Here is a 20,255-nt window from a genome sequence, read left to right on the forward strand (position 1 = left end):
CATTGCTTGTTCACCGCACCCAAATAGAAAACACATTTCTTGATTACTCACATCTATTTAAGGCTTAGCGGAGTGACAGGTCACTTGAAAAATCAGTTGTAAATGAATTCCAGGCATGTTATCTGATGTACGTTCACAGTGATGATATCAGCACATGAAATGTGGAAGTCTGAATATGAATGAGGCACACATACACAGACCATTGCATCTGAATGGAAATTGAACGGAATAAGAACCAGAGCAAGCCATTATCTTTTGAGGGTGACATCAAGTCTGACATCAACTCATGCCCTGTTAGGATTTGAATAGGCCTATTATTCTGAACACACAAACTCACACACACATACACACACAGGGTGCTGTTGAGTTTGGGGACAGCAGAGCTTGAGAGCTTGATGCTAGTTTCGCATATACCAGCAGCAAGGGAATATAGATGGTAAGCCTTATACCACTTTGTTTCCATCACAATCTAGATTATTATTAGTTGTTAGATTAGTTATAGTTATTAGTTATTAGCTGTGCATTTATTAAAGTATACTGCTAATATAATAATACCCTGTTTGTTCCTTCCCTTCTGCTGTCTCTTCCTCTCTCTCTCTCTCTCTCTCTCTCTCTCTCTCTCTCTCTCTCAAACCTGTTGACTTGGCAGACCGATTCCGTCCCTGGACTCTCCTCAAGGTGAAGAGTTCCGCACCCCCACTGAAGAGATCGCTCCTCCTGTGGTAGAGCCCGCAGAGGAAGCCCACTTGGATTCCAGGTGAGTCCAATGCTTCTCAATAGACACATTCACTTACTTTCACTCATGTTAGTCCTAATATGCTGATGTTGGGGAAAGGCTGTAATTTCCCCTTCATGCTGCATATTTATTACTAATATAATATGTATGATGGGTCATGTACTATTTTGAAATCTTTGAGTTGGATGGTGTTGAATATTTGATAGTCATGGATATTTTATCTGATTTGACACTACTGTAACACTTCCTTGTTGACCTAGAAGAAACTCATCCAGCGACATTATTGTCATTCCGAAAAGGGGAAGTCGAGACTTTGCTTGTGTTAATGATAAACAACAAATTCCAGAAAGAGTGTTTTGTTGAGGAGTGTTACTTGGTTGAGTAAACTGGTGATAAACTGCTACTGCTTCTCATTTGTGTCCTTCAGTGTCCGCAAGGGCAACAGTAGCAGTAAAGTTAAGTAAAATGAACCCTTAAAGGAGTACCGTCACACCGGTGTGACGGGAATGTTGGGAAATTAACGTTCTAAAGAATATCTGGGTTCATTGAATTCAACATAGAATTTTAGAACCTTCAATTGTTGCGGAACTTACAATGTTCAAAAACCTACACCTTTAAGGGTTAGTGACCGGTATTTAGCACTCTTTTATCCAAAGTGACACAGACTGGCAAAGGCGGGTTTGGGAATCAAACCTGGGTTAACTGATTGTCATGTGGCTACCCAACTACTGCTCCTATTAAAATTTATCTTGTTATGCCCCCAGAGTTTACAGAAAAAAAGTGTATATCATTCTGTGTCTTTTCCCTGCTGGTCAGTACGCTTAATGTGCATTTAAGCTTCTCTCAAAAAGCTTCTGAAAAACTCCACTTACACATGCTGTCCAGATGGCTCGAGACATAAACACACACATACTGTATATACACACACACATACACACACACACACACACACACACACACACACACACACACACACATCCACACACACACACACACACACAAGGAGATGAGATTAAATAAATATCTTGCTTCTAATCCCAGATTTGCAAACATCTGGATGTCACACGTGGAGCAACGTGGAGGAATATACAGAGATTGTTAAATGAATGACCGGACTAGATTAACAGGTCATGTGCGGTCCTGCGGATAACTCTGTAGATTCGTGACAGTAAATGGTCGTCCAGGGTTACCAGACAGACAGCATTATCCTGTAAGAGATGGGGCAGGACAGTCTGTTCCAAATTAAAAGTTTTATATAAGTGTCCAGTCTGTGAGAGATGTTCTTGGAGTCCATGGTGCTCATCATATCTCCGGCATTAAAAAAGGGATGAGTGGACAAGCCTCTAAGCCCAGCCTTTAGGCATCTCATCTCGAGACATTAGAACATATTTCTCCATTAACTGTCAGTTGACATTTTCTTGTCCACCCTCTGAAGTATTGTCTATTTCAGACTAGGCTTACATCTGATAGTCTGAATGTTGCATTAGTCAGGCATGTGGGCATTCTAAAGTTGTTTTGTCTTTCGCTTGTCATCTCTTTTCATTCTTGGCATCACTATACAGTACATGCCATTAATCTGTACCTCTGTCTGGCTGTCTTTCCCTGACTCTCTCTCTTTATTGGTCTGTCTTTCTGTCCGTCTTTCTGTCTCACTCTGCCCAGTCTCTCTCTCTCTCTCTCTCTCTTTCTCTCTCTCTATCTCTCTTTCTATATCTCTCTCTCTCTCTCTCTCTCTCTCTATCTGTATCTCTTTCTAACACCATACACATGCCTCTGGAACACTTGGTGCTTGTCAATCACATGGCTTGTCCCACTGCACACTTTACTGGAGACAGTTTGGACTTGGGGAGTGTTACTAAGTGTGTGTGTGTGTGTGAGAGAGAGAGAGAGAGAGAGAGAGAATGAGTGTGTGTGTGTGTGTGTGTGTAAAAGACAGAGGGTGAGATAAGTAGACAGCAGATCGAGTGAGAGCGTGTGAGAGAATTCCTTTCTAAATTGTCCCGTGCGTATGTGTGTCAGGTTATTTTTAGGGCGCATGTGTGTACTCCCGGTTTTACCCACAGCTGGAGACTATCGTCTCTGTCAGTCTCTGTCTGTGTCTCTGGTATCGGAAGGGACCCTGTGGAATTTAGTCTGACAGCGTGTTTGTGTCCACATGTCTGTGTGTGTCCACATGTCTGTCTGTGTGTGTGTGTGTGTGTGTGTGTGTGTTTGCTATTCACACCAACGCCCTCACATGAGTCCATTCCGAGCGGCCTGTCAGTCCAGAACAAAAGCTATAATGCAGTCACACTTAAGCTGAGAATGTAATACTTTATGTCTGTGTGTGTATGTGTGAGTGAGAGAGAGGGGGAGAGAAAGAGAGAGTTAGAGATTGGGAGAGGCAGAAAGAGAGAGTGTGTGAGAGGGAGAGGGAGGGAGGAAGAGAGGGAGTGTGTGTGTGAGAGAGAGAGAGGGAGAACAGGGCTGTGAAGTGGTGTGTGTGAGGTATTTTGAGTGCGTCGTCCAAAGAGAATGGCCAAACACGTCCTGCTCCACTCTGCCTTCTCTCTCGAGCCGGACACAGACAACAGACATCGGGTGAGTCGTGCTCCGGGTGTGTGAAGTGAAAAGCTGTTTGTCTTCTACTCTGTGGCCTTTAATGGTGCCGCTAGGCTACTGGTTAGCACATACAGTACGTACAGCCGCCAGGATGCTCAAGTGCTGTCAGTTAACGTCTTGACAAAACAGGTTGAAGGGACAGGAAAGAAGAGAGAGAAAAGAAAGGGAGGCAAGAAGAAGCAGAGGGAGGACAAGAGAGTTAATGAAACGAAGGAAGGAAGGAGAGGAGATGTGTAATGATACGTGTGAAGAAATGCTGAGTTCTCAAACAGCTGGTTTTGGAAAGGAAATGATGGTGTACTGTAGTTAGTGTGCTATCCATCACTTTCTCTCTCCCTCTACTCTCTCCTCCTCCTCCTCCTCCTCCTCCTCCTCCTCCTCTTCGTCTTGAGGTAAGGCGGAGTTTTGACACCTGACAGTTGGGGGAGTGAGTATAAGTGTGTTCAGACAGGCAAATGCATGTCTCAAACAAAAGTGGGTGGTTCAGCTTTGACGTGTGTGTGTGTGTGTGTTGTGTGTGTGTGTGTGTGTGTGTGTGTGTGTGGCTGTGTGTGTGTTTATGCCAAGTGTGTCTTCATCTGTCCACACACTCGTGTCTGTGCGCTACTGAATGTGCTGTGTCATGACTCCCTCGCTTAAAAGCACACATCTGGAGAGTGTTTTGTGCTGCGTGTGTGTTCGCAGCGTGTCTGAACCCATCCACCTACCCGCACTAACTCTTCCTGCTTTCATGCTTTCACTTGTCCTCAGTTCTGTCAGCAAGCTGTGCTTTCTGATGGCAGCCTCTTTTACAGGATACCTCAGGTTCCACTGACTTTATAAATAGTCAGTTCTTACCATTTTGTGCTTACTAAGAATTATTGCTCATCATCATTTTGCTTTAGTAGGCTATAATAAATAATACACTAAAAGCAATAGCAAATAATATTGTAGTATTATAACCTTTAACTTTTTCAGTGTTCAGAGAGTTCTAGTAGCTAGTTGGATTTGGTTTATTCTTGTGCTTGTATGACATTGTCCAGCATCTCTCACTGACGTTATCAAGTTTTACACTCTATGGGCAAACTGCATCAGCTACGTCCATGTTGGGGCTGAAGTAGTATGCATCATCAAAGGATAAGGAAATGAGCGTGTGTTGACTTTGCAGATTCAAATTCCTTTTGGCACGACGTTACTTTTGACTCTGGATGCAAATCGTTTGAGTTTACCATCATTTGTAAAATCCTCCTCGTATTAAGATAATGAAGATGTATTGCCTCAGTACTCACAGTGCACTGCTTTACAAACGTCCATTTCAGCTGTTTGGGTGTCATGGCAGCTGTAAAGTAGCTTATTGCTTCAGAAACTTGAATTCCATGAAGGTCACACGACAAGTGTTTCTGTGGTTGGCTGCAGCAGCTGTGAGGGGGAATGCAATCCAGCTCTATAATTATGATAATGGCATCACATATTTTTGCTGAAATGGCCTAATTTCCTTAATCAGCAAGCTGAGATAGCAGTGGAGCATTGCCATGATCGCATTTGCTTAAACAATTTGACACACTAAAAATACTCTGGTATATATTTTAGTAAACTTAATGGTCGTCATGTCAACGTCATCAACAGTGTCATATTTATACATGTATGTGTTTTCTACTCACATTCCCAGTCGTTTCTCTGCTTAAACTAAAACAATCTTGACATTAACATGAATACCATTTAGTGTGACTCATCACACGTTGCTCTTACGCCTTTACAAGCCATGGTTGGCACGGAAACTGAATGCTGAGCGAGTGTGTTGAACAAATGTTGCCATGGTAATTGATGACAGGCTTTGGGATTAGGCTGGAAGTAACAAAGCTGTTTATTACAAACACTGGGACAACTATCCAGCATTTTTTCCAGCATTTGGCAGGAATATTTCTGAAGGAAAAGACAATTCAGCAGTCAGCACTTTTTTTTTTTTAAACGCAAATTATAACACGCCTCATTTCTAGTTCCCAGCTGAACCGCAGCGTAAAGAGCCTCTAAAGCGCAGTCATTTAGAGTTACAGAGAATATGCTCTGGGGGTGTGAGAGGTTGAAGTGTGAAGCCGTGCACAGCAGTAGCATTGTGTTTATGTTTAAATGCTACTAAAATGCCAACTCCTTTGGCCACTTTTATTTATTTGTAGTCTGTTAGCTATTAAACACTGTCGGGGTTGACTGTTTTCTTGTTCCAGCTGCATTTGTCAGATTAGTCAGGGTATTATTGTTCTCTCTCTCTGTCTCTGAGTGTGTGCCTGTGTGTATTAGTGAGCATGGTTTTTGTGTGTTTAATATAATTGTGTCTAATCTGTGGCAGGGTATGTCTGGGGGCAAGAGGGTTCTCTGTTTTTATTTGTGAGATCTGCTCTGCCTGCTGCTGCTAGCTCCTTGTAAAGCTTTGTTTTACTGGTCCAGAATGGAGGTTTCCAGATGTGAGGCCCCCCTGTACCAACATAACATCATCTCCAGAGCGGGATAAAGGACCACTTGTACCTGACCACTCACAGTGACATCATCGCATAATGATGGTGTGTGTGTGTGTTAGAGAGTTGACAGTGTCTCTCTCTCTGTGTCTCACTCCTCACTGTCTCTCTCTCTCTCTCTCTCTCTCTCTCTCTCTCTCTCTCTCTCTTTCTCTCTTTGTCTCACTTCTCACTGTGTCTCTTTCTCTCTCTCTTTGTCTCAACTATCATTTTCCCTCTTTTTTCCCACTTCTGTTTTTATTTTGTTATTTTACAGTGTCCCAAGCTCATTCTGTCCTTCATCCCCTTCTGCTCTGTCCCTCTCTCACTCTCTCTCTTTCACTCTCAATCTCTCTCACTCTCACTCTCTCTCCTCTCCCTCTCTCTCTCACTTTCACTCTCTCCCTCAGGGCACCATGGTTATAGTCTCTGGTGACCGAGTGAGCTGTTATTATTGTCTGGCCTGGTTTTTCTGGAGGTCTGGACCATCAAAGTCTCAGTCACTTACAGTCCAGTGGTGCTCTGGGAAAAGGCAGAGACTGCAGATGTGTTTCAGCAGCCAAAACCTGGGCTTCCTGGTGACGTCTAAACAGCTGCCTTTCACAATGGCATCCCTTTTGGGTGTGGCCCTAAGTAAGCACAAATTAAGTCCAAATAAAATGGGACAGCATACGCTGACCAAGGGCAGATCTGGGATTTAAATCATGACCACGGCCATGTCAGCAGCGTATTTAGCAAATGTTTTTGAAAAGATGTTGCCCTTGCAGTGTGGCTTCTCCAGGCTTAGCTGGCACCAGAACCCTCGACCAGGTTGTGTGTTTCTCTTTAGGAAATGGGCAGCTGAGGACATATTTGATAGAGGGAGGCATTCTTAGACCAGGCACCCAGGCCAGCTGATTAGGCCGCAGCTATGCACAGTTGTTGAGGGCGTGTTTTGGAGGCACTGGCGTGTGCTTGGAGAGTTGTGGGTGTATTTTTAGCTGCGTACCAGAGGCTGCCCCAACCCCGACTGGGAGCAGCTGCAGGGGTGGCCGTCGCACTGCCTGTCAGATTAGGGGCCAGCCGGGGGTAGGAGGGGTGTGGGGGGTGGATGGATGAATGCCAGCCTGCTCCCAGGTGCCTGCTGCTGGGAAAGCTCAGCCAGCGGTTACCTGTTAGCACCCCGAGATCAAGGGCGACACACATGCAGACATAAAGGATTATGCAGTGGAACATGTGTTTATTATACGAACACTAGGAGCTTTGTTGAAATCTTGCTGCAATATTTAGGCTCTCTAGTTTTTGTTCAATGTGAATATTGTATTGGTTTTGAATAATGTGAATGTGTGATGGTTGGGGTATAAAAGTAAATGCAAAGAACCTCTAGTGTGTTTGTGTGTGTGTGTATGGTTATGATCACTTTGCTACACATTTGTAGCACGATTGTAATGTCCATTGGCATGGTTTTGCCAGTTGTGCAGTTATTCTCGGTCAGCTCCACTCCCGATGTGCCCCGTGCCTGAGTCCTCTCTTGTCCCAACCCTCCACAGGTCCTCCTCACCCCCTCTTGTTGAGAGGAACGACTCCGTCCCTCCCTCCCCGAAACCCCCGGCGGACCACCACGCCTTCCCTCCTGCCCTGCCCGCTCATCTCTTCCGGGACGCCGCCGAGTTCCCCACACCTCCTCCCACCCCTCGGACAGGAACCCCCCAGCCTCGGCCTCGGAGCCCGTCTCCCCCCCTCCTGCATCTCCTCCATCTCCTCCTCCTGCTGTTGTCCCTGAAGCCCCCTGCGCCCCACCACCACCACCACCACCTCCTCCATCGCCTCCTCCACCACTTTCACCACCTCCACCTCCAGCCCAGGACACAGAGGAGTGGCCGCCCATCCCCTCTTTTGTCAGGTAACACACTATTCTGGTTTCTTACGAGCTCTGGCTCCGCACTGCTGGTGTAATTTTGGTTCCTGTTGCCATATAAAACATGTGCTGCTGGCTGGCAGGCACCTCCTCTCATTCCAGACTGATTGGGTAATGAGTAATGGGTCCAGTAAAATGGGTTCAGATTTATTCATAGACTGGGATGGCGGTGGAGGGTCTGTGATGTCCTTCCCCGGGCTTGGCTTGCTGAAAAGTTATTCATTTATTTCATGAAATCTACTGTAAAGTGGGAAATACAAACCCTTGTTTCCTCAATGCTGTCAATGTATTTTTCTAAAATAGGATTGCAATAGAGAACAGCCTGATCCTGATCATCAGTCTTTTAATAAATTAATGCATTTCAGAGAAGGGTTTGTGATGGGTTGGATGGGGATGTGGTGTTCTCTGTTCTCTTGTACTCTGGCCCCTACTATTGGTATGCTGAGTCATTGTCTCACCTCTCTCTCTCTGTGGCGCACACACACACACACACACACACACACACACACACACACACACACACACACACACACATACACACACACATACACACACACGTCCCACCCTATTTTCTCCATTGCCTCAAGCTCCTGAATGTGCTACTCTGAGACAAAGCCTGAGGACGCGCCTTGATTTCCTAGACTGAATCAAAGCAAATATTACGCAGCCCTAGACAGCACACTTCATTCAAATGCTCCCCCAGCTTCAGAAAGGAAATATTAACCTTAATTAGCTCTGTGTCTGCATATCTCCCAAAATTAATTTTTTTCAGACATAGTCATGATTGCATTGATAGATAAGCTAAGCTTGGAGCCATTTGTTGGGTATCCTGCTGAACGTTGCCTTGTGCTGCCTTATCCACCACTCTGCCCTGTGATAGTGGTCATTAAATGTTCATGCCGCAGTGCCTGTCTGTCCAGGGGTGTGTTATGGTCTGTGGATGGCTGCTGAGTAGAGTAGATTGCACTGGATTTACACTGAGTAATCCTCTAACATGCTGTGGGCAGAGTGGGGAATATACTGTAGTCATTTGGCAATTAGGTTTATTGTTTACTTCAGTGCCATCATAACAGCCTTATATTCCATCCACCTTCTGCTTATTATATGGTTAGTCTCATTGTAAGTAGTCTCTGGATTCTCTTCAAAGCATCTTGCTGTAGAGAGCAGAAATCTGCGATGATGTCATTTTGGCCATGGCTAATAATCCCCCAGTACCCCCCGCCCCCCACTCACATTGCTTGGCACAAGCCGGTGAGTCAGTGTTTGGGAGGACGTCATAGGGTTTGTCCAAATGCAGCGCAGTGTTTGGCCAGCAGATGGCGCGTGTGCGCTACGTGTCTGCCTAGCCTGGGCCCTCTCTGCAGACCTGCTCCGAGCTATTTACAGGCTCAGTGTTGAGTGAGGAGCCGCGCTCTCCGCCATGCATTATTTAAAACGCACAGTGTTTCTCCTCTTCTTTGGGGATGGCAGATTTACCACCACAGATGGCCCCCAACGTCTCTAACGGACAGCAGTGAAGAGAGAGTCCGATGAGAGCCGACGACGGAGCAGAGCAGAGCAGAGGCAGGCTGAGATATTAGGAGCTATTAAGGCCATGCCATTGGATGAGCTGAGAATGCTCCATCACACTGACTGTGAAAGGCACTCAGTCCTACTTTTCCAGATCACTCTTTCCTTGTTTCACCTCAGCCTTATTTGTGCACACCTCATTCAGGCAGTGAAGGTTGTTAAAGAGCGCATCATTCATCTAGTGCTGCAGTGACTGAAACAGAAGGGATGCTTTTAGGATTCTAGTATTTGTTGTATAGAATCTGGACAAGACTACTAGTTTAGTATTGAGTGGTTGGAATGATGGGCTAACTCGTTCAGTTCTTATTCTCTATCGTGTGAATCAGCCCTCTGTAACAGTGAAAGTTTGTATGAATTACTATGGTAGAAAATATCTGACTTTTTAAGTCTCACAACTAAATGGAAAATTAAATTGAATGGTGGTTAAAATCATCTCTATGTAGCATTGCTGGATTATCAAATGAATGTAAGATTGGCATTGGGGGTTATTAGCATTGGTCACTGATTTTACCTGTGCCCAGCTGCCTCCTATGGATGCCAACACCATGACTTTGCACTCTACATGTCCAGCGGCCCTACAGAATCCCCATCAGCAACAGGTCTGCTAGAGCACAGATGAGGGTCCATGGGGCTGGACAGTTAGACTTACACAAACTCGTTTTGCTGGATTTCCATCATCAGGACTAAGGCATCGGACTTGATCACTGGCACTACTGAGGGATGGTTGATGAGGGAGTTTGGGTCTGTAGTTCTGGGACTGTTCCTTACAGAGCTCGGTTCCCTTCAATGTGATCAAGGATTATACAGGTGTGGCGGGATTGTTGGTGAGGTGTTTCAAAAAGCTTAGTATGGTCTGAATTCATCGCATTTAAGGATTAACTAATGCATTTGGATGGCTTTGTGGTCGGTGTATTCAGCTCATCGGGTTAATGTAATTGAAAACAGACTATTAGAGCAGGATTTACATAGATGGACACACACACACACACACACACACACACACACACACACACACACACACACACACACACACATGTATTGGTACTTCACTTAGTGAAGCACATATGCTGAGACGACCTAGATTCCTCAGGCCAAGGTTATGAATCTTTTAAAAAACCTGCCTCTATAATATCTTTCGGTGGCTGCGCCGTTTGAAAATTTAATTTCTCAATTTCCTCCGTCTGTGTGGGAGCGCCTGAGTTGCAAGCCAGGGCTGCTGTGCTGTGCTGTGTGTGGGCCTGGGTTTGGATGGGGGCAGGGGGTTGGTGGGACATGCTCACGTGTTTGTTCTATGCATAGATCTCTCTGCAGTGTCATGCTTGGCTTGATATCAGTATGGACCTTTTGGCTGAATTGCCCGCACCACCATAAAAAGCTTTTACAAATGTGCACAGGACTGGAAAACTTTGAGCGGTGCCATTTAGAAGCTCATTGTTAGACTAATGCAGGAAATCCTTCACATTTTGATGCATTATCTTGAGCGTTAGTAATTATACCCCACCATGTCTTGACACTTTGCTCTGTGGTAGGCTGTCATTTGATTAGAGCCCATCTTTAGCCTTGGGTGGAGGAGAGGAGGGAGAGGAGACGGGAGAGATAATGGCTTTCTCATTTTATTTGCCCAGCGGGCAACTAAAACACTCCGAATCCCAGAGACGGCCCTGCCTCAGCACCTGTGTGCCTCTCTTCCTCCCTACCCATCACAGGCCCTGTTGCTAGGGCGCAATCTCTCTCTTCTTCTCCTCCTCCTGCTACCCCTTCTTCTCCTTCATGCTACTTTTCTCATTCTGCCTCTCTTCTTCCTCCTCTTCCTCTTCTACCTCTACTTTTCTCTTATGTATGCCCAGATCTCCTGCTCTCTCTCTCTCTGCGTCTCTCCTGCCCTCCCTTTTCCTAGCGTACCTTTCCAAATGAAAGAGGGAGTGGAACAAAGGCAGCCTTACATCATGCTGCTCCCCAGAGGCACAGGTGCTGGGAATCCACCCTGTTCTCCCACCACGGCTTAGATGGTGAATCACAAGATAGCCTTCCTCTGGACATGGTCAAATCTCTCACATTTCAAGTCTTTTTTTAAACTTTCCCCTAACTCTCTTTTCTCTCAACACACACAGTCTCTCTCTGTCTTTCCCCGCTGTGATTGGTTGCCCCGGTTGGACGTTGTTTGTTGTGTTCGTTGAATGATTCATGAGAGGGAGGTATCTGTTTCTGGGGGCTCTGTATTGATGTGTAGCCTGGCTGGGCTCCCTTTAAACGGGAGGGGTGTTAGAGAGTGGTGGGTGTGGGTTTGGGTGGTTGTATTGACCTTGGGCAAAGAATTGAACCTACCAGAGCCCTAATTACTCTTAAATACCCGCTGGCTGTGTGTGGGTGTCGGGGGTGTGTGCGTGTGTGTGGGTTTGTGTGTGTGCACGCACGTGTGTGTGTGTGTGGGTTTGTGTGTGTGTGTGTGTGTGTGTGTGTGTGTGTCCCTTTACACATGAGAACACATGTGCTGTGAATATTGTATGTGACTTCACCAATAATCAACAGCAAGGCTTATGGCCAGTGATTTATTGATTTTCTTACTGTCTTTTTGTCATTTTTTCTAGAGCAAGGGTAGAATTAGGTTAATCTGTGTGTCACACACAGAGATGTGCGCGCATACACACACACACACACACACACACACACACACACACACACACACACACATACATACAGACACACTCTCTCTCTCTCTCACACACACACACACACACACACACACACACACACACACACAACACACACACACACACACACACACACACACTCTTTGTTGAACACAGTGTCCCTTGTCGAAAAGAATAACACCAACCAAAAAAAAGAAATAACCCAACTGTCTTGGCACTCTCTCTTTCCCTCCGCACAGTAGAATAATAAACACCCAGAGCACCGTCTAACCTGCCACCGCCGCCGGCTTTGAGCCAGCCCCAGCACATCAGCTCAGACTCCAGGCCGTGTAAAGGAGTAGGTAGCGCCCAGGCCCTGGTGTGAAAAGCCTTTTGTTCATCTCCTGGACTCAACAATGGATTCATAATCCTCACATTACCATTCCTCCACTTTCCCACAGATACCGGCTAACACAGTAGAATCAGGAAGTGGTTAATGGTATGTGGGGAGGGTCACTTCAAATGCTTTGGGCTAAACACTGACCTGTTTTCTTTTCTGCTTTTGTTTGTGTCTCTTGTGTTTCTCCTTACATGTCTGTTGTCATTGTTTTCTTTACTGCTCCTCTCCTGCTGTTAAGCACACATCGTGGGCACCCGCTCCCATTTTTAATTTTCCACAGGCATCTTTGAAATATTCAGATGCTTGCTGTGAGGGAGAGTAAATTAGATCTTTACGGCATGAGTGCATGTGTGTGTCCTGGGTCTCTGGGGGATTGACAGAATTAATTTGAAGATGGCTGTGAGAGAGGCAGAAATGGACCCAGAGCCCCCCCCCCACACACACTCACACTGGGAGGGACATCTCCGGTATGTGTTGGAGGAAAGAGAGGAATTTGTGGAGGACATTTGAAGACAAAAGTGGACGAGTGTGTGTGTGCGTGCTTGTGACTTATTCACTGGGGAAGATGGCTCCAACTCCATCAGTGAGGAAAAATGCCACTGTCAGGATTATTGATCTTCCATTTACCCACTTAAAAATTTCTTGGATAATGAGACTGGTGAAGTGTGTGTGTGTGTGTGTGTGTGTGTGTGTGTGTGCCCTCCTGTGTGTCATGTGAAAGAGAAAAAAGGTCAAGTGGGGGAAATAGGAACAGTCACAACACAGGAAAAAGACACACACACACACACACAGAGCCTACACACACACACACACACACAGAGCCTCACACAGCCATGTACAGTAGAGAGTTCCCACTCTGTCAGCCTCCATTGTTTACCTTCACTTCCATCAGTCCACCAACACACACACACACACACACCAACTGCTGGACATTTCCATTGTGTAGACTAGTGAAAATAACATGCGAGAGAGAGAGGGAGAAGGATATGGGGAAACTGAGAGAAACCGAGAGAAAGACAGAAGCTCTTGTGTGTGTGTGTGTGTGTGTGTATTTACATGTGACATGAGACACGGGGAGAGAGCCAGAAGGTTTTATTTGGCTTTACGTGTGTGTGTGTGTGTGTTTGTGAGAGAGAGAAGAGTGAGAGAAAGAAAGAGGGTGTGAAAAGTTGTCAATCTGCTCTACATGGGGTCTCCTATTGTTTGCATTAGGGTGCATGCAGACGGGAAAAATCTGCTTGTCTTTTTGAATCGGACTGGTCCCTATGGTGAATGAGAGAGGGGGAGAGAGAGAGAGACAGAGGGAACGAGAGAGCAAGAGAGATGAAAAGGGGGAGGAGGGAAGGAACAGGCTCCCCTGTGAGTGGCAGATTAAGACAGAGAGGGGAGGTGCCTAAGCGAAAAGGAGCATCATACGCTTTCCACATCTTATTCTCTCTGTCTATTTTTCCCCCTCGTTCAACGCTACGGATTACATTCCACCTCCCTCCCTCTCTCCCTCCCTCCTTCTCTCTCTCTCTCACACACGCACACACTCTCTCAACCCTTCCGCTGCTGATTTGCTTGCTTGGGCTGCTGTTGCCACGGACACAGGAAGACACTCAGCTTCCTCCCCTCGGTGATGTAGAGACCTTGCGGAGCGCGCACGAGAGAGAGAGAGAGTGAGAGTGCGAGAAAGGCAGCGGAGAGAGAGAACGAGTGAAGAGAGACAGAGGGAGAGGTAGAGGGTAGACAGACAGCCAGTCAGTCAGGCTTAGAGATGCTACTGGTAGAGTGAGTGAGCAAGTGAGAGAGGAGAGGAGAAGAGAGGGAGATCCTCCTGATGCCAGCGGAGCCTCTGTGTCTGCACTGCAGCACAGCAGAGCCACCACCACCAAGCGGAGGAGCGCCAGAGAGGAGAGCAGGGGAGACCTGAGCAGGGCGAGGAGGAGGAGGAAGGTAGAGGTGGAGGGGGCGAGGGATCAAGTGTGGGGGGGCAGCCGACCTGCCGGAGGATGGGCGCCGTGGAGTCTGCGGAGCAAGGACAGGCCACCTGTTCCAAACAGGAGCACACGGAGACTATGTAAGTGCACCCAGACAATCCCCCCCTCTCCCTTCTACCTGCAGCCACGTTTGGGGTAGATTTGGAGAGGAGATGGGGGTTGGGGGTAAGTCTTGTGTTTATGTGAAGGTGGGGGATGGAGGGGAGGAAGGAGGGAGGGAGAGAGAAGGAGAGAGGTGATGACGCTGTTCCCGTCAGCCTTGTGATTGTGATTGTTATTGTCTAGTGCTGGTGCTTTCTCGGAACGGTGGCGCGTTTGGTGTCCCTGTGTCAGGTGATCGTGTCAGCACACATGCTTGTAGCCAAGGAAGCTGTGTGTGTGTGTGTGTGTGACAGGAACAAGTCACAGAAAATGTGGGGTGAGTGAGTGCTGTTGTTGTTGTTGTTGTTGTTTAGATGGAGGCTGTATGTGTTGATGTAAACATGTGTCTGTGCTGAGACATACACATGCACGTGTTACTGATGTGGCTGTCTGCCTGTGTGTATATGTGTGTCTTTGTGTGTGTGTGTGTGCGCGCGCGCTTATGTAGCCTATGTGAGAATTCACACAACTGGACCGTGTCTGAAGGCATTGTGTTGTTGTGCGTGGGGCTCATGCCAGCAGTCATGTGGATGATGGTAATTTGCTGGGGGGATGGAGGACTGGGCTGCAGCAGTATAGCGAACAGGAGAGAAACAGAAAGGGAGAGAGATGGAGAGACTGAGAGAGAGAGAGAGAGAGAGAGAGAGAGAAAGGGAGATGGTGACTGTGCTGAAATAGAACACAGCGGTGCGGAGGAGCACAGAGCAGAGAGGGGGAAGGGGAGAGGGGGCTGTGGGGACCTGCGCCTGAAAGCTGCTATATTTATGGCTCAGACTGGCAGACGAGAGGATGGGGGGGCGGGGGGAACGGAGCATGACAGACAGGCACGTTGGAGGTGTTTGTGTACCTGTGTGTACAGTATGTGTGTGTTTCTGTTTTCCTTTGTACAGTATGTATATGTCCAAAGAGCTGATTCTGAGGACACCGTCTTCTCACACCTTTGTGTGTCCGAGCACAAAGCAGTCTTACCTCCTTAATGCATGCAAGCCTCTTTTTATGTGTTGGATCTGTTTTTTTCTAAAACCATCAGATCAAACAGCACACTGTAACATCTCCGTGGTAAACCACCACAAATCCTATATTTGACAGAATGTTTTTGAATCTTGTTACATTTGCTAATTCCTGTGAAAATATCTTTGGATGTGCGTTGCCTCATCAGTCGCCCTTGTTATGTGTTTTTGGTATTGGGTGAATTTCACCAGTGGAGGGTGGCTGTTATTACAGGTTAAACTGAAAGCTGCATGGCCCCTGATCTGTCTTTGAAAGCATTTGCCAATAGAGGGAGATGTGCTCTCACCCATGAGTAATGTAGCTTTTAGCCCCTTTCAGTCTTTCTGGTTATGTAACACTTTTAAGTGTACTTACATAAGAACATTTCACCTGCCCACTTTTTATGATAAAAAAAAAAAAAATCCCAAGACAAAACAGAAGACAAGTATGTCTAGTTGTATTTCTGAGGACACTGTGTATGAGTTAAACTTAAGGGATGTATTTTTCTTGCACCATGATGCAGTCCCAATGACATGGCACTGGGTGGAAAAGCTTTGAGCCAAACAATCCCTACTGGTCCCACTTTATCCATGACCTCATGAACTACATGTGGTATTAGCGATGGGACAGCCAACAAGCAATTACTTCTGTCAATAGCCAAACCCATTGTTTGTCTACTAGTGTACACAGTGGTTCAGATTTGAGTTTTGAAGTATTGAGTGTTAGTCATATATGGGCTATGCTCAGAGGGAACATGGTGGCCTGTTTGGCACGGCTCTGGTGTTCGTAAGCAAAGTGACCAGTAGGTCCTCCAAGTATGTGTGTTATTTTGCCTGACTGGCAGGAGTTGCCTTCAGAAACATGCTGTGGACATGTAAATCTTTGACCTCTTATGAGTCATTGTTTCTTAGAGGAGACCATCTGGTCCAATAACAGGAGATTAGCAGTGCTGTACAGATGGAGCTGTTGGGGAAAAGGCCAGGGACAAAGCTGGACGGAAAGCCAAGCATAACAGCACTTTCTGTGTGGTCAGTTTTTAGGCAAACCATTGTTTATTAAAGTTTGTCAAAAACATGTCAGATGATGCCTTGCATAGGGACTTTGTTTTTGATGCTTGTTTATACAGAGAGAATTATTACAATTATTCTGCCCTACTCAGAGTTTACTGATTCTAGAAACATTGTTTCTAAAACGTTATAGTCGCTCTTTCCTAGTCTAGCCCATCTCTACCTCTATCTTGTATCCTGCTGTCTCCCCACTGCACACAGAACTGGATTGATCTTCAAGTTGTCACTCATCTTTTCTCTCTTTCCAACTGAGTTGTTCATGAATATACATCTTAATTCATGCGTGTGTGTGTGTATGACCCACACGTTAGCCCCCACTTTCTGATGCAGTTCCTCTGACATGCCTTGTCTAGCCTGTGTGGGACGAGTGCTGTGACAGGTGCAAATTGAGTTTTGGCACCTTCGACCAGCCGCACCACCTACCCATTCCAACATGTCCAGTAGCCGCTGACCCACAGTTTGAGTGGGCAGGCAGGACCTGAGCCGTGAGCCCAGTCATGCAGAACGCATGAAATATATGAAGAAGAGGCTGAATGTTTCAAGGGCCTTTTTGTTATTGCAGTGACTAGACAAATGCCCCACCCCCTCCCCAAGGAAAGCAGAGGAAAGAAACCGAGTGATTTAAAGGAAGCACTTCCATCTCACATCCCTCAGTCCAAGCCTCAGAGTTATGATTCACTCAAAAACTATACTGTATACAGTCATTGGTTTCACTTTTATTGTCTCTCTGTCCATCTCCTCTCTGTGCAGTCTGTGGTTATACTCGTCCCATACTCCTCCCTCCAACCATCACTGGCTCGTAACATCACTCTTTCAGTTACATCACCCTGCAGCACTTTGCTGACATCTGCTCCGTCTCCTCCATGGAGTGCATCTAACATTACACTGTAAAAGTCCCTCAGTGTGAATATGACGGCCCTATATGAGAAAGACACTTGGTGAATGAAAACATAACTATGTCATATTTCAAATGATTCTGTGGGATTGAGAGGCTGGGATAGAGACTGTTTTAAGGGTGGGTGGGCGGTAGGATGGGGTTTATGTACCCCGAGGCTAACTTCCCCCTCCCTGCTGAGATCAGTTATTTTCCTCCCATCTTCCTCCCACCTCTCATCCAAACCTCCAGAGACCACACTTGGGAGACGAATCCTCTAATCTAACCCCCCTCCATTTGCTCAAACACTGCAGACCGCTCACAGGGATTGTTTTGGTTTTAAGGAGATATTTTTCCCCCCATTAAGTCTGTCCAGAAGCTGCTGCTGTACTCTGCGGGATCCAGATGTGGTGAATCTGCCCGTGTGTGGGTGTGAGGCGGGGTGAGCTGCCAGGCGCTACCGGCTACCGCAGATGATTCGTCAGTCAGCAAGCCGACTCGACTCTGGGGCTTAGCCTGATGTGTCCCTGGAGCTTTTGTCAGCCTGAGTTGTGGAATAACAGTGGATTAAACTCTGGGTGTTAACCTGCCACGGAAAGATTCATCTCGCCTCATAAAACGTGTGTTGCACACCCGTGGCTAAAGTGCTGCTATGAGCACTTACTGATAAACCTGCACAGTGCGCACATAGGATGTACACAGACACACACACACACACACACACACACACACACACACACACACACACACACACACACACACACACACACACACACACACACACACACACACACACACACATTGCTCACACATAAACTTGCTTGTATTTGTGCATAAGGGTAAAGATGCCACCCGTACTTGCTGACTGTGGATAGAGCCTAAATGCCACCATGGTTGGCCGACGGGAGGCTTAGCACTGCAGTGATACATCACCAGTGAATTGAGACGAAGCCTTTGAAAGAGTCCAGCGAGGGAAGAAGGGAAGACAGGGTGGGAATAGAGTTGTTGGTGTGAGAGAAAGAGAGAGAGGGTGAGAGAGAGAGAGATAGGGTGAGAAAGAGAGAGATAGGGTGAGAAAGCAAAGGAGGAGATGAGGCAGTGGCTGTCGCAGGTGTTTGTGCGGGTGTCGGGTTGCCCTGTGAGCCCTTAGTGAGAGAGGGGCGAGAAGCGACAGGAGCACAGAAAGCCACCAGTGTCTGTGCGGCCGGGGAGACTGGCCCTAATCCAATAACCCGCTAATCTCACAGCTGCTGTGGGCCTCCATCCTCTCTCCCCACATCCCTTTCTACTCAGCCCTTTTCTTTCAGCTCTCTCTACTCCCTCTATTCTACCCAATCACAATTTTTCCCCCTCTTTTCAAAATAATTATTCTATTCCCTCACTCTCTCCCCTTTCACCCTTCTCTCTGTCTACGTCTCCTCCTCCCCTCTCTCTCTCTCTTTCTCTCTCTCTCTTTCTCTCTCCTTCTATCATCCTCTCATTTAGCTCCAGCCTCTTTGTTTGCCTCTCCAACCATCTGTGTCTGTCACCTACTTCACCATGCTGGCATGCGCTAGCCCATCACTCACACCGTGTCACCCTCCTCTATTGACAGAGAGGGACTAATAGCACCAGTTCCTAATTCGGTGCATCCCTCCGCCTCCACCACACACAGAATGGTCGTGTGACTGACCAGCTCCTAATTTGGTGCCGCTGACCTCATGACTCATGGGTGTCCCAGCTGGTCAGCGAGCTGAACGGAGGAGGTGACAGGAGGGGTGACCGGTTTAGCCAGGTGCATCCCAGTTTCTGTCCATCTGTCTCGGGGAGGACAGGTAGCAGCACAGTCCTGTTTTTGGAGGAGTATGTTTTGGCTGAGGAGCTGAGGGGGGGGGGGGGTACAGACTAATGGTGCGTCACCGTCTGTGGTGGCAGTGCCAGTCACGTCTGTGCCAAGGCAACTGTCTCCAGGCAGGAGAGGGGAACTGTCTCTAGGCAGGAGAGATGTCTGTCTGAGCCTGGCACCACAAAACCTCTCTCTCTTTCTGTTGTTGTCTCTCTTTCTCTGTCTTCATCTCTCTCTCTCTCTTTCCTTTTAACTCTGTGTTTTTCTTTGTTTAACAATTCTGATAACTACTCCTGTTTGTCTTATATGATGCTCTTCCTCCTCTCCTCTGTCTCCTCCCTTTCCTCTCTGGTTTCACACTCCTTGCTGAGCCCTGTGCTCTGTCATGGCTTGCCAAATGTAACACAGTAGACTGGCGCTCGGATGAAATGTGATATTTCGCGTGCTCACCGGGAACATAAAAGCAGTCAAAGGGATTCTGTTGTGGGTGCTTTTCTCAGTTCCGTTACTGGCCGCAGGCTTTCTATTTTCAAAAGATGCCTTTGCAGTGTCACTGATATTTCTTTAATGCTGGGCTCTAATATCATTGAAATGAGCAATGGCCCTGGGAGGAAGTATGAATATAAATATTATGAATATCAGCATTCAAGATGTGTGTAAAAAATGCTGATGCTGAAGCAGAGCTTCACTTGCCCTCTCCTCTTTCTTTGTGCTCCATCATTGATGGTTTTCAGTGTTTCTGGAGAGAGAGAGAGAGAGAGAGAGAGAGAGAGAGAGAGAGCAATCCTTTGTTTTGATGTTTTGATTACCACTCGAGGGGGACATTGAGTTGCCATTCAGTGAGAGGGATTCTGCAGCATAGAGCAATATCCTCAGGATATATATCGGAGGTAGAAATCAACCGTGGGCTTTTGTTTTTGCACTGTGTGTTTAGAGAGAACTTGGACTCTTAGCTCATGTATTTATGCAATGTTTGTTGTATTATCCCATGTACACAACAACTGGGTGTTGCACAAACACAGATGAATAAATATGTATATATTAACAAAATTGGCATATATTGCTAAAAGTGTTC

General features: G+C 46.7%; 1 protein-coding gene and 1 long non-coding RNA gene across 2 annotated transcripts in view; both read left to right on the forward strand.

Annotated features, from left to right (window-relative positions):
* The window catches only part of tacc2 (transforming, acidic coiled-coil containing protein 2), a 75,996-nt gene that overhangs the window by 32,200 nt on the left and 23,541 nt on the right, over window positions 1-20,255 (forward strand). The window contains 6 exon segments of the mRNA XM_048270365.1: window positions 650-757; window positions 7,335-7,565; window positions 7,568-7,687; window positions 11,169-11,239; window positions 14,156-14,363; window positions 15,315-15,366. Coding sequence (XP_048126322.1) covers window positions 650-757; window positions 7,335-7,565; window positions 7,568-7,687; window positions 11,169-11,239; window positions 14,156-14,363; window positions 15,315-15,366 — 790 coding nt within the window.
* Window positions 3,708-6,489, forward strand: LOC125311988. The gene is made up of 3 exons (XR_007196548.1): window positions 3,708-3,729; window positions 5,759-5,871; window positions 6,216-6,489. It is a non-coding gene; the product is annotated as an uncharacterized LOC125311988 (long non-coding RNA).

Source organism: Alosa alosa, chromosome 18, assembly GCF_017589495.1.
Source record: "Alosa alosa isolate M-15738 ecotype Scorff River chromosome 18, AALO_Geno_1.1, whole genome shotgun sequence".
In the NCBI taxonomy this organism is placed as follows: domain Eukaryota; kingdom Metazoa; phylum Chordata; class Actinopteri; order Clupeiformes; family Clupeidae; genus Alosa; species Alosa alosa.